This window comes from Scyliorhinus canicula, chromosome 2, assembly GCF_902713615.1.
Source record: "Scyliorhinus canicula chromosome 2, sScyCan1.1, whole genome shotgun sequence".
In the NCBI taxonomy this organism is placed as follows: Eukaryota; Metazoa; Chordata; class Chondrichthyes; order Carcharhiniformes; family Scyliorhinidae; genus Scyliorhinus; species Scyliorhinus canicula.
Window position 1 is genome coordinate 88017877 of NC_052147.1, and position 12328 is coordinate 88030204.

Sequence of the window (12328 nt, forward strand, 5' to 3'; positions counted from 1 at the left end):
GTCATGATCGTATTGAATGGTGGAGCAGGCTTGACAGGCTGAATGACCTACTCCTCTTCCTATTTTCTTTAAAACAATTCTTCTGATCTCCGTATAAATGGGGGTATAAATGGGAGACCCCTAATTTTAAAACTATGTCCACAGTTCTAGATACCCCACAAAATCCTTTTAGCATCCACCTTGTCAAGTTCCCTCAGGATCTTATATGACTCCTGCCCACAGTACAACTTTCCACCGTCCACCTGGATGGTCCTTGCATGTGAGCTGGCCATTCCATCACACGGTCCCACCGAATCCCTGGGGTAACGGTGGTGTGGACCAGTCGCCGGGGGGGGGGGGGGGGGGGGGGGGTGTTTAATGTCAACGAATATATACAAATTTGTGCCCTAGCCCTATAACTAAACTGTGCCCTGCACCTGTGCCAACTTCACTCGTGTCTAAATTCCTGGCCTTATGTGCTCTAATGTGGTTCCCCAGACGACCTGGGTCCCCTTTGGCAGGTGCCTTCTGCGGTGATTGGGTCTGGATGGCCCCGGCTGCTGCTCGGGTGTCTCAAGTCACGTGGTGCCATCCTGTTCTGCCCGCTGCCCACCTGATGCACCAGGGACAGGAGGGGAGGACTCCGTGGTGCTGCAGTGTTCCAGCATCTCCCCTGTGGGAGTCACTGACATGGGCCCCAACACCTCCTACTCCCTCTGGGTGCCTGATGGCCCCCAGGCTACTCCACGGGGCGAGGGTACGAGGGAACTATCCCCTTAGGCTCCCCCGCCACCTGGCACTGCCAATCCCAGAGGCCCACTCTGGTCTCAACCAGGGTCCTGCATGCTCACAGCCATGGAGCACAGCCAGTGGACCATCTCCTCATTAGAATCGATTGTATTCCATGTGGTGCTGGTGCTAGCCCCTCAACACTCGCAGAATAGGTCCTGGTGTGGCGTCTGTTTTGCTGTTGTGAAGGTCTATGAATTCTGCGTTGCCGTCAACACTAGTCTCAGATACCTGCCTGCAGTGCAACACTCCTCCAGTACTGAACTGCCGTGTCAACCTTGGTTTTGTGCTTAAGCCCTGGAGTTGACACCTTGTGAAATTTTGATTTCTCATGGGATGGGGATTTGGCTGGCAAGGCCAGCATTTATTGCCCATCCCTAATTGCCCTTGAACTGAGTGGCTTGCTCGGCTATTTCAGAGGTCATTTAAGAGTCAACCACATTGCTGTGGGTCTGGAGTCACATGTAGGCCAGACCAGGTCAGGGTGGCAGATTTCATTAGTGAACCAGATAGGTTTTTATGACACTCATCATTAAACTTTTAATTCCAGATTTTTATTGAATGTAAATTCCACCCTTTGCTCTGCTGGGATTTGAACCTGGGTCCCCAGAGCATTACCCTAGGTCTCGTGATTACTAGTTCAGTGACAATACCACAGTGCAACCGCCTCCACCTCGTTAGGTGCAGGGATGGTCTTGGCTGTGATTACTCATATGGATGATGTAATAATCTACTATGACTCTGTATGGCTCTTGAGACAAGGTACTAGAGAACTGCCAGCATATGTGGATCAGGTCCAGTCTCTTCAGGAGAGAAGAGGGAGGAATTCAGTTTTCAACCACAGCTGTATGTTTTCCGTTGGCTGATCACAATCCGTTTACCAATGTATGGCTGTTCTGAGAGGAGTTATTAGATTGTTTGTTTGTGTGTACTCATGTTTTTAATTTTAAACATGACAGCATGTAACACCAGGACCAATAAAACAGGGGGTGATGGAAACAGCCCAAAGAAATGTGGGATTCTGGAAGAGTCTGTTAATCCGGAAAGGAACCTTAAATGATTAAACCGCAGTCTGATTGGTTTCATGTGTTTTTGTTCAAGAAACAAATGCTTCCAAAATGACATTGCCCATGAGGGAAGGAAGGTGAATCCCACCGTGATGATTTATGGACAGATTTATTTTTCCATTTGGCTGTGACTGAAGTTCTTCCGTCACCTTGGAATAAAGCAAAGCATTTCTTTATTAGAGACAGATGGAGAAATTTCACAGGGATAAAGAGAAGTTGGGATGATTTCAAGGGCCAGTGCGTAATCTGATTTGATACTCCAATGTAGTGCTGGAGGCTGTTCTACACTGGGTGTATATATTTAACCTTTTGATTATTGTGGTCATGAGTTCAAATCCCATCAATAATAAATGGTAGAATTATCATAGAACCATAGAAAGGTTACAGCACAGAAGGAAACCATTTGACACATCTTGCCCATGCCAGCCCAAGGACACCCAGGTGCCCTTTCTAACCCCACTTTCCTGCACCTGATCCACAGCCCTGTAGTTTATAGCACTTCAGGTGAAGATCGAGGTACTTTTAAAGAGTTTAGGGTCTCTGCCTCCACCACCAACTCGGGCAGTGAATTCCAGAGGGAGACCTCTGCGTAAAAACGTTCTTCCTCAATTCCCCTCTTCACCTTCTGCCACTTATCTTGAATCTATGTCCCCATGTTCTAGAATTCTCTACCAAGGTAAACAATTTTATCCTGTCCACTCTATCATTTCCCCTCATAATTTTGACAGAACTCATTAAAAGCACCTTGAACCTTGTAAGCATCCCAAGGTGTTCCACAGGAGTGTTATCAAATAACATTTGATACTGAGCCACGTGAGGAGATATTTGGACAGGTGGCCAAAAAGGCTTGGTCGAAGAGGAGAGTTTTAAGGAGGATTAAAATTTGGGGAGGAATTTCCAGAGTTTAGAGCCTAAGCAGCTGAAGGAACGGCCGTCAATGGAGGTGAAATTAAAATTGGGGATGTGCAAGTGGCCATAATTGGGCTAATGCCTTGGCCATCCTGACCACACTGATAATCTGCATTCCAGCAACGGAAAGTCACGATGAAAGCTGCCAATTGTCGTTAAAATCCAACTGATCCAACTTTAAGGGAAGGTTAGGCTCTGAGCTGCCTGAAAGAATAGGCTCCCACCCCAGTGATTAGGAAAGTGGATCCACTTTAATATGCATCCCAAATTAGGAGCAAATGCCCACTCACCATTTTGTTCCAAAGGTACTCAGCAGATGAACTCTCACCCTCACCCCCTCTTCTCTCCTCCCCATAAAAAAAAGTGGTCAAAGACCAGTGTCCCTAACACTGAAGGTAAGCATATGGTACAGAAGGTGGTAAAGAAACCTTCATTGCAAGAGAGTTTGAGTATAATACGGGATCCCTGGTCGTGCACTCAGAGCCTGCGCATACCAGCTGGCAGAGGTACTCACAGACATCTTTAACCTATCCCTACTCCACTCCGAGGACCCCACCTGCTTCAAGAAGACAACCATCATACCAGTACCAAAGAAGAACCAGGCAACATGCCTCAATGATTACCTCCCGGTGACCCTGACGTCAGTTGTAATGAAGTGCTTTGAGAGGCTGATCATGAAGCGCATCATCTCCATACTCCCGGAACACCTTGACCCACTTCAATTCGCATACCATCGCAACCGGTCCACATCAGACGCCATTTCCCTGGCCCTACACTCATCCCTAGAGCATCTCGAAAACAAGGACTCCTACATCAGACTCCTATTTATTGACTACAGCTCCGCCTTCAGCACCATAATCCCAGCCAAGCTCATATCAAAGCTCCAAAACCTAGGACTTGGCTCTCCACTCTGCAACTGGATCCTTGACTTTCTGACCAACAGACCACAGTCAGTAAGAATGAACACCAATACCTCCTCCACAATAGTCCTCAATACTGGTGCCCCACAAGGCTGCGTACTTAGCCCCCTACTCTACTCCCTGTACACACACGACTGCGTGGCAAAACTTGGTTCCAACTCCATCTACAAGTTTGCTGACGATACGACCATAGTGGGCCGGATCTCGAATAACGACGAGTCCGAATACAGGAGGGAGATAGAGAACCTAGTGGAGTGGTGTAACGACAACAATCTCTCCCTTAATGCCAGCAAAACTAAAGAGCTGGTCATCGACTTCAGTAAGCAAAGTACTGTACACACCCCTGTCAGCATCAACGGGGCTGAGGTGGAGATGGTTCGCAGTTTCAAATTCCTCGGGGTGCACATCACCAAAAATCTGTCCTGGTCCACTCACGTCGACGCTATCACCAAGAAAGCACAACAGCGCCTATACTTCCTCAGGAAACTAAGGAAATTCGGCATGTCCACATTAACCCGTACCAACTTTTACAGCTGCACCATAGAAAGCATCCTATCGGGCTGCATCACAGCCTGGTATGGGAACTGGTTGGCTCCGGACCGCAAGGAACTTCAGAGAGTCGTGAATACTGCCCAGTCCATCACACGAACCTGCCTCCCATCCATTGACACCATCTACACCTCCCTCTGCCTGGGGAAAGCGGGCAGCATAATCAAGGATCCCTCCCACCCGGCTTACTCACTTTTCCAACTTCTTCCATCGAGCAGGAGATACAGAAGTCTGAGAACACGCATGAACAGACTCAAAAACAGCTTCTTCCCCACTGTCACCAGACTCCTAAATGACCCTCTTATTGACTGACCTCATTAACACTACACCCTGTATGCTTCATCCAATGCCAATGCTTATGTAGTTACATTGTATATCTTGTGTTGCCCTATTATGTATTCTCATGTATTTTCTTGAATTTTGTTCAATTCCCTTTTCTTCCATGTACTGAATGATCTGTTGAGCTGCTTGCAGAAAAATACTTTTCACTGTACCTCAGTACACGTGACAATAGACCAATCCAATCCAATCCAATAATATAATAATCTTTATTATTGTCACAAGTAGGCTTACATTAACACTGCATCAAAGTTACTGTGAGTTACAGGAGCAGGGATGTGTTGCTGCAATTTTACAGATCCTTGGTGAGGCCACACCTGGAATATTGTGAACAGTTTTGATCTCCTTACTGGGGAAGTATGTTCTTGCTCTAGAGGGAGTGCAGCGAAGTTTACCAGACTGATTCCTGGGATGGTGGGACTGACATATAAGGAGAGATTGAATCGGTTAGGATTGTATTTGCTAGAGTTCAGAAGAAATGAAATGAAAATGAAAATCGCTTATTGTCATGAGTAGGCTTCAATGAAGTTACTGTGAAAAGCCCCTAGTTGCCACATTCCGGCGCCTGTCCGGGGAGGCTGGTACGGGAATCGAACCGTGCTGCTAGCCTGCTTGGTCTGCTTTAAAAGCCAGCGATTTAGCTGAGTGAGCTAAACCAGCCCCTAAGGGGCTGAGGGGGGAGCTCACAGAAACCTAGAAAATTCTGACAGGATGAGATTGCGTAGATGCAGGAAGGATGTTCTCGATGGTGGGTGTGTCCAGAATCAGGGGCACAGTCTGAGGATATGGGGTGGACTATTTAGGGCAGAGATGAGGAGAAATATCTTCATCAAGCGAGTGGGGAGCCTGTGGAATTTGTTACCACAGGAAGTAGTTTAAGCCAAAACATTGTTTTCAAGAAGCAGTCAGATATAGCACTTAGCACAAAGGGGATTAAAGGTATTGGGGGAAAGCGAGATTAGGCTATTGACTTAGAGGATCAACCATGATCATAATGAATGGTGGACAGTAGCGCAGTGGTTACCATTGCTGCCTCACAGCGCTGAGGTCCCAGTGTCGATCTCGGCTCTGGGTCACTGTCCGTGTGGAGTTTGCACATTCTCCCCGTGTTTACGTGGGTTTCGCCCCCACAACCCAAAGATGTGCAGGATAGGTGGATTGCCCCTTTATTCGAAAAAATGAATTGGGTACTCTAAATTTATTTTTTTTAAATAATGAATGGTGGAGCAGGCTCGTAGGTTCGAATGGCCTGCTCCTGCTCCTATTTTTTATGTTTCACAAGAAGACGGGAGTTTTATTTCATTGGCTTCTGTCCATACAATCATTACAACCAGCTTTAAATTACATTCTGTGCTGATGAAATCTCAGCAGCTCTTTCAATAAAACATTGACAAGGTTCCCTTAGAAACAACCAATTGTTTTATTGATCCCTGTATCTACTGCCCATGTCCCATCTCGGACTCCCTGTGGTGAATGAGATTCACACGGTATTATAAGTTACCAATGTCACTCTTTTCCAAGTATATATATGTATCAATATTGTAAGTGCAGTTGCACTACCTGACCACCAGGGGGAGTAGCTCTGGAAGTACTTGAGAGTTTGTACTGGGCTCCCCCCTTAGCTCCGCCCAGAACTCCTCCCCCTGGAGTCAGCCAGCCAGTTCACCAAAAGTTCAACGGCTAACAGGCTGGCTCTGTTGTAAGTATATTAAAACCGCTACTCTAATCCTACAAGCACGTGACCGTAGAATTGATGGTTCCATCACTCCCACAATCCTGCTCCTTTCCAAGCAACACCTCAATTTTAAAATTATCTGTTTTAAAATTCTTCCACAGACTTGCCCCTCCTTGGGCGCAATCTTCCAGCCTCGTTGCGCTGTTGCTCAAGCGGAACAAGGCTGGTGAATAGCAGGAGAGGCCAAAAACGATATTCGCGCCGGACGCCAAACAGTTCGCGATGCAACCGGCCCGCATCGTGTGTGAAATTGGAATCTCGCCGTTGTGTGGTGAGAAACCAATTATCACCACTAAGCCCCATTTCAACACAATTAATGAGAGCCACCCCATATCCAATGGCCCCCCATCATTCAGCGGCCTCCCCAGCAAGTGGTCACGCTGCGCCGATTAGTACTCCTTTTGAAAAACGGGAACCTGCTGGAAGGGCATCTGCGGGGAGCCGAGGAGGTGAGTAGCCATCTTTGCTCACAGGCAAAGAGCCCGGGGGTGCTGGGCTTGCCGCCCCAGGGCCCAACAGGGGGTTTGGGACCCTCGGCTGGGTGTGAGGGACCCTACACAGGGGTGAGCTGCCATGGGAGTTCGGGGTGAGGAGCTGGGTGGGCAACTGAAGGGCGAACGCTTGCGGCACTACCACGTCAACCCCTGGACCGTGTGTATCCATTCCGGGGGCAATCCTTGACCCTGCCCGTCTGCCCCACCGACCACTATAAACCGCACTGCCGGGGACTCTAGCCATGCGTCTGTAGGCTATTGCGAATAGGGAATTGGCAATTGTGATTCAGTGAGCACTTCACACAACCCCAGTGTATTTCCGTGGGTAGGCGGGCCATGTAGCATGTGGGAGTCATTGCCTCGCATCCCAATCGCACCTTGATGCCTGGACACTGTGCTTGAACACTGCAGCAGCCAACATCCGAACACCCAGGGGATGGGACACAGCTCCGGGGACATGTCCACACCCGGAGGGTGGGTGGGTGCCACGGGGAGGGGGAAATGCCTGGAGAGATGGCCCAAGGGTTTCGGAAGAAAGTGACAGAGGCATCATATAGGTTGTGAAAAAAGGAGTTTAATGTGCTGTACAATACCCCACTCCCGGTGGTACTGCCCCCCCCAACCCCAATCATCCGCTTCTTTCCCCAATCCCCCTCCCCCAGATCCTCAATGTGCTTGGCCCTCGTTGCTCCACCACCACATCTCGGTGTTTCCCCCAGGATGCACAATAGAGGTGGAGGCGGCCAGCTGCTTATCTTATCCCGTGGCCTTTGATGCCCCTGGTGGGCGTCCTCTGGGGGCTCTGGGGACGGAGGGCCCCGGCTCACTTGTCGGCGGCACATGCACAGCCGTGCCACCCTGTTCCGTGTGCTGGCTGCGAGACGGGGCTTCATCAGAGGGGTAGAACTTAGGGGAGCTGGTGGCCACCATTGCCATTCCATGGGACGGGTCCGTGTTGGCACCCAGCACCCCCTCTTCCCGCTCGGTACCCATAAGGCCTTGGAGTTCACTTTGGGACGGAGGGGCAGATGGTTCGAGCCCTAGTTGTCCCTGCCTCATCTGACTCTGCCAGCCCTGGTGGTTCCCCAGTGTCTGCACCATGGTGTTGACGCCCTTGGCGATGCTCCTCAGTGACTGGGCCATGCTCTGCAGGACCTTGGCAATGCCCACCTGTGACTGGAAAACCTCCGCCGTGCCTCGGCCACTCCCATCTGTGAGTGGGACATGTCCCACAGAACCTCATCAAGGTCAGCCTGGTCCTGGGCGACATCCCCCAGCGAGTTGGACATTTTGCCGAGACCCTCAGCCATGGCCATCATCAACTGCGCGACGCCATGGACACCCTCACTAACGGTGCCGACGTTGTGCACCAGACTTTCCACTGCGGGCGCCACCCCAGCAGTGTTGGTCTCAGTGCCACTCGTTGTCGGCGCCATCTCCTGCACCCGTAGACTCTGGGACTCCTCCAAGCAGCGATGGATCTGCTGAAGCAATGCTGACATCTCCTTCTGAATGTCCCGGCCGTTCCCTAACGTCTCCATCAGCTCCGGGTAACTCTGTTCCAGGGGCTCAACATCAGGTTGGGACCTAGCTGAGTCCTGGATCCAGCAGACCTCCGACTGCTGTCTCGCCTGGGGGTTCCTGCCTCCACCTGATATGCAGCATCAGCAGTGTGGTGCTGACCAGATTGTGCCCCAGAAGCCTGACCACTAACCTTTCCCACCGAGATGTGTATCTGCGCTGGCGGAGGGTGGGGATGACAGCTGTGATGCAACTATAACAGTTGCATCCTCGGAGCTCGCCTCCGAGGTGTTCTTTTCGGAGTCTAGGTAGTTGACTAGGAATCCGGGATCAGGGTATTGAACTTGATGATCAACCATGATCATAATGAATGGCGAAGCAGGCTTGAAGGACCAAATGGCCTCCTCCTGCTTCTATTTTATATGTTTTTGGTGTGATTCTCTGGCCGAATTGCGCTCGAGTGAGAGAACAACATGGCTGGAGAATACAGGGAGAGGCCTGCAGGGACAGGCTCCGCTCCTCGCAAGATTCACCAGAGTCCCGCGAGACAATGGAGTTGGAACTTCGCCCCAAATGGGCAGGACCGAATGATGCTCACGGATGTAGGCCGTAAACCTATATATGACCTACCTGCGTGGGATCCACAGGCCTCCATCAATTCACCGGCCTCCCCAGGGAGGTTGCAGCGGGTCGCCGATCAATCGACACATATGGGACCAGGGGGAACGGCACCCAGGGACTCTCCTGGGCCATTGGAGACCCCTAGGTGGTCAGGGTAAGTGCAGGCTGGCTTCCTGGCCCTAATACTCCCACTGCCACTGCATTGCCAAGATGCCAGGAGCACTGTCTGTGTGCCAGGGTGGCAGTGTAAGTGTGCCTGAGTGCCTGCGTGGCACTACCAAGGGCCAGGGTGTGAGGGGGGGCCATGCCTATGAAATGAGGGTGGAGTGGGAGCTTGAAGGTTGGGGGAGTGCAGGGCAGGTAAGTAGGGGCTTCTGGGAGGTTGGAGGGGTAATGGGTCGTGGTCCTGGAAGGGAGGGGGTGCTGTAAGTGGACTTGGGGGAACCTGAAGAGGGGGAACCCCATTGTGCGGTGTCCTCACTTGGGGGGTGTGGGGTAGTGTCTATGTGTGTGAGGGTGACATTGCCCATGGGTGGGGGTGTAGGGGAGCCACAAGCTCACTTCGAGATCGGGGCACCCTTTCAAAATGGCGGCCCGATCTCTGTGTTCATCCTGCCAGTGCTGAAAAACATTCTAAGGGCTGGATTCTCCGGCCGTATTCGCCCGGCGACCGGACAATCCCACTCGAGGTCAATGGATTTTTCCATTGTTGGAGTCTCGCCTGTGGCGTTGTTGCAGCGGGTGGCGTGGGAAAATCCAGTCCAAAGTGTGGACTAAACTGGTGAGAAACTCCCCAGGACTCAACAAAGTGACTAAGGGCTGGATTCTCTGTGGCCCGACGCCGAAATCTTGTTCGGCGATTGGGCGGAGAATGGATTTTTGGGCTGAAATTGGGGCCGGCGTCAGTTTGACGCCGATCCGCCATGCTCCGCTCCTTCCAAACTGCGTCATCGTGACACGCGCAATTTCACTGGTGTTGGCGCATCATCAGCCAGCTCACCCGCGATGCTTCGTCCCCGATGGCCCAAGTTCCCGATAGCGTGGGGCATGTGTGGTCCCAAACATGCGGGAACCCGGCGTGATGGCCGCGGACTGTGTCCAGCGCCGCCACACTCGGCCGGGATCTGTGCCGCTGGCCGGGGTGGGGGGGGGGGGACCTCTGCATGGGCTGTGGGTCTGGCGGGGGGTGGCCGAGAGTGGGCTGTGGGATTGCGGTTGGCGAGTTGGGGTCACGCACAGCCGGCTGCATGTTCTACGGTGCGACCGGTGCAGGTCGTCAGCCATGCCCATGCACGGCCAGGGACCCGGCCATTCTCCAGCTGTTTTAGGCGCGGGCAGCGGGGGTTTCAGTCGGCGCCACTGCTAGCCCCTCACCGGTGCCGGAATCGGTGAAGGTTGCACGCCGATTTTTCGGGCTTAAAAGACCACACATGTTCTGCTGGCACCGGCACTTAGCCGCTGAAACGGAGATTCCAGCCCATCGTGTCATTGAACAGGGGTGGGGAACTAGCCGGCAGAACCGACGGGAAACTACCTGAAAAACCCGCCAGAATTGGGAGAATCTCCCCCCTACGTAATCCCTTCCCTAAACCTTTCTCTTCCCCTTTAAGACACTGATTTAAACCAGGCCTCTTGGACCGTGTCCTAAAATTTCCTTTTGTGGCTTGGTGTGAAATGTTGTCTCATAAATGTTCCCGTGAAACACTTCGGGGTGTTTCGCGGCATTAACTGCGTGGCATCAGTGCAAGTTGTTGTTGTAGTAGTTGTGGATCTGATTGAAGAGGAAATTGAAATGCCAGCTCTGAGAAGATGCAGGACAATCAGTAGTGGCTTTTATCGTTTTTATGGGCACAGATCAATCAATTCACACAAGTTATTTCTGAAGTCTCCCAATTGTGAAATGATACTTGGTTTTTGTACATCCTGTCTCTGGAGGACAGTCAAAAAAACAAACGAATGTCTTTGCCAAAGGAGACAGTTCTGTAATCTGTAGCATTCCCACGGTACTCCTTTAAATGGAACTTCACCGCACAACTATATTAAATCTTTCTCTTCTCAACCATAAGACGGGCTAACAGTGCCTTGAGCCTGATCTGCCACCATTCACTCAGATCACAGCTGACCTGTATCTTAACTTCATTTACCTGTTTTAGATCTGCAACCCTGAATACCCTTACCCAACAAAAATTAACCAATCTCACGTTTTAAGATTTTCAATTGACTCGCTGGCTTTCAGCACGGTAGCACAGTGGGTAAGACCATAAGACATAGGAGCAGAATTAGGCCTCTTGGCCCATCAAGTCTGCTCCACCATTCAATTGTGGCTGATATTTTCTCATCCCCATTCTCCTGCCTTCTCCCCATAACCCCTGATCCCCTTATTAATCAAGAACCTATCTATCTGTCTTAAAGACACTCAGTGAATTGACCTTCTCAGCCTTCTGTGGCAAAGAGTTCCACAGATTCACCACCCTCTGGCTGAAGAAATTCCTCCTCATCTCTGTTTTAAAGGATCACCCCTTTAGTCTGAGATTGTGTCCTCTGGTTCTAGTTTTTCCTACAAGTGGAAACAGCCTCTCCACGCCCACTCTATCCAGGCCTCGCAGTATCCTGTAAGTTTCAATAAGATCCCCTCTAATCCTTCTAAACTCCAACGAGTACAAACCCAGAGTCCTCAAATGTTCCTCATACGACAAGTTCTTCATTCAAGGGATCATTCTTATGAACCTCCTGTGGACCCTTTCCAAGGTCAGCACATCCTTCCTTAGATAGGGCCCAAAACTGCTCACAATACTCCAAATAGAGTCTGCCCGAGCCGTATACAGCCTCAGAAGTACATCCCTGGTCTTGTATTCTAGCCCTTTTGACATGAATGCTAACATTGCATTTACCTTCTTAACTGCTGGCTGAACCTGCACATTAACCTTAAGAGAATCGTGAACAAGGGACTCCCAAGTCCCTTTGTGCTTCTGCTTTCCGAAGCATTTCCCCATTTAGAAAATAGTCTATGCCTAAATTCCTCCTTCCAAAGTGCATGACCTCACACTTTTCCACATTGTATTTCATTTTCCACTTCATTTCCCACTCTCCTAGCTTGTAGCCCGCCTTCTTCCTCCATACTACCTGTCCCTCTACAGATCTTTGAATAATCTGCAAACATAGCAACAGTGCCTTCAGTACCTTCTTCCAGATCATTAATGTATATTGTAAAAAGTTGTGGTCCCAGCAGAGACCCCTGAGGCAAATCACTAGCCACCGGCTGCCATCCTGAAAAAGACCCCTTTATCCCCACACTCTGCCTTCTGCCAGTCAGCCAATCCTCTATCCATGCCTGGATCTTACCCTGAACATCATGAGCTCTTAACTTATTTAACAGTCTGTTGTGCGGCATCTTGTCAAAGACCT

At 50.5% G+C, this 12328-nt stretch overlaps 1 protein-coding gene across 1 annotated transcript in view; it reads left to right on the forward strand.

Annotated features, from left to right (window-relative positions):
- Window positions 1-1551: 1551 nt before the first annotated feature.
- The window catches only part of galnt16 (UDP-N-acetyl-alpha-D-galactosamine:polypeptide N-acetylgalactosaminyltransferase 16), a 162540-nt gene continuing 151763 nt past the window's right edge, over window positions 1552-12328 (forward strand). Inside the window, exon 1 of the mRNA XM_038790248.1 lies at window positions 1552-1614. Within this exon, the coding sequence (XP_038646176.1) occupies window positions 1552-1614 (63 nt within the window). The remainder of the gene's footprint in view (window positions 1615-12328) is intronic.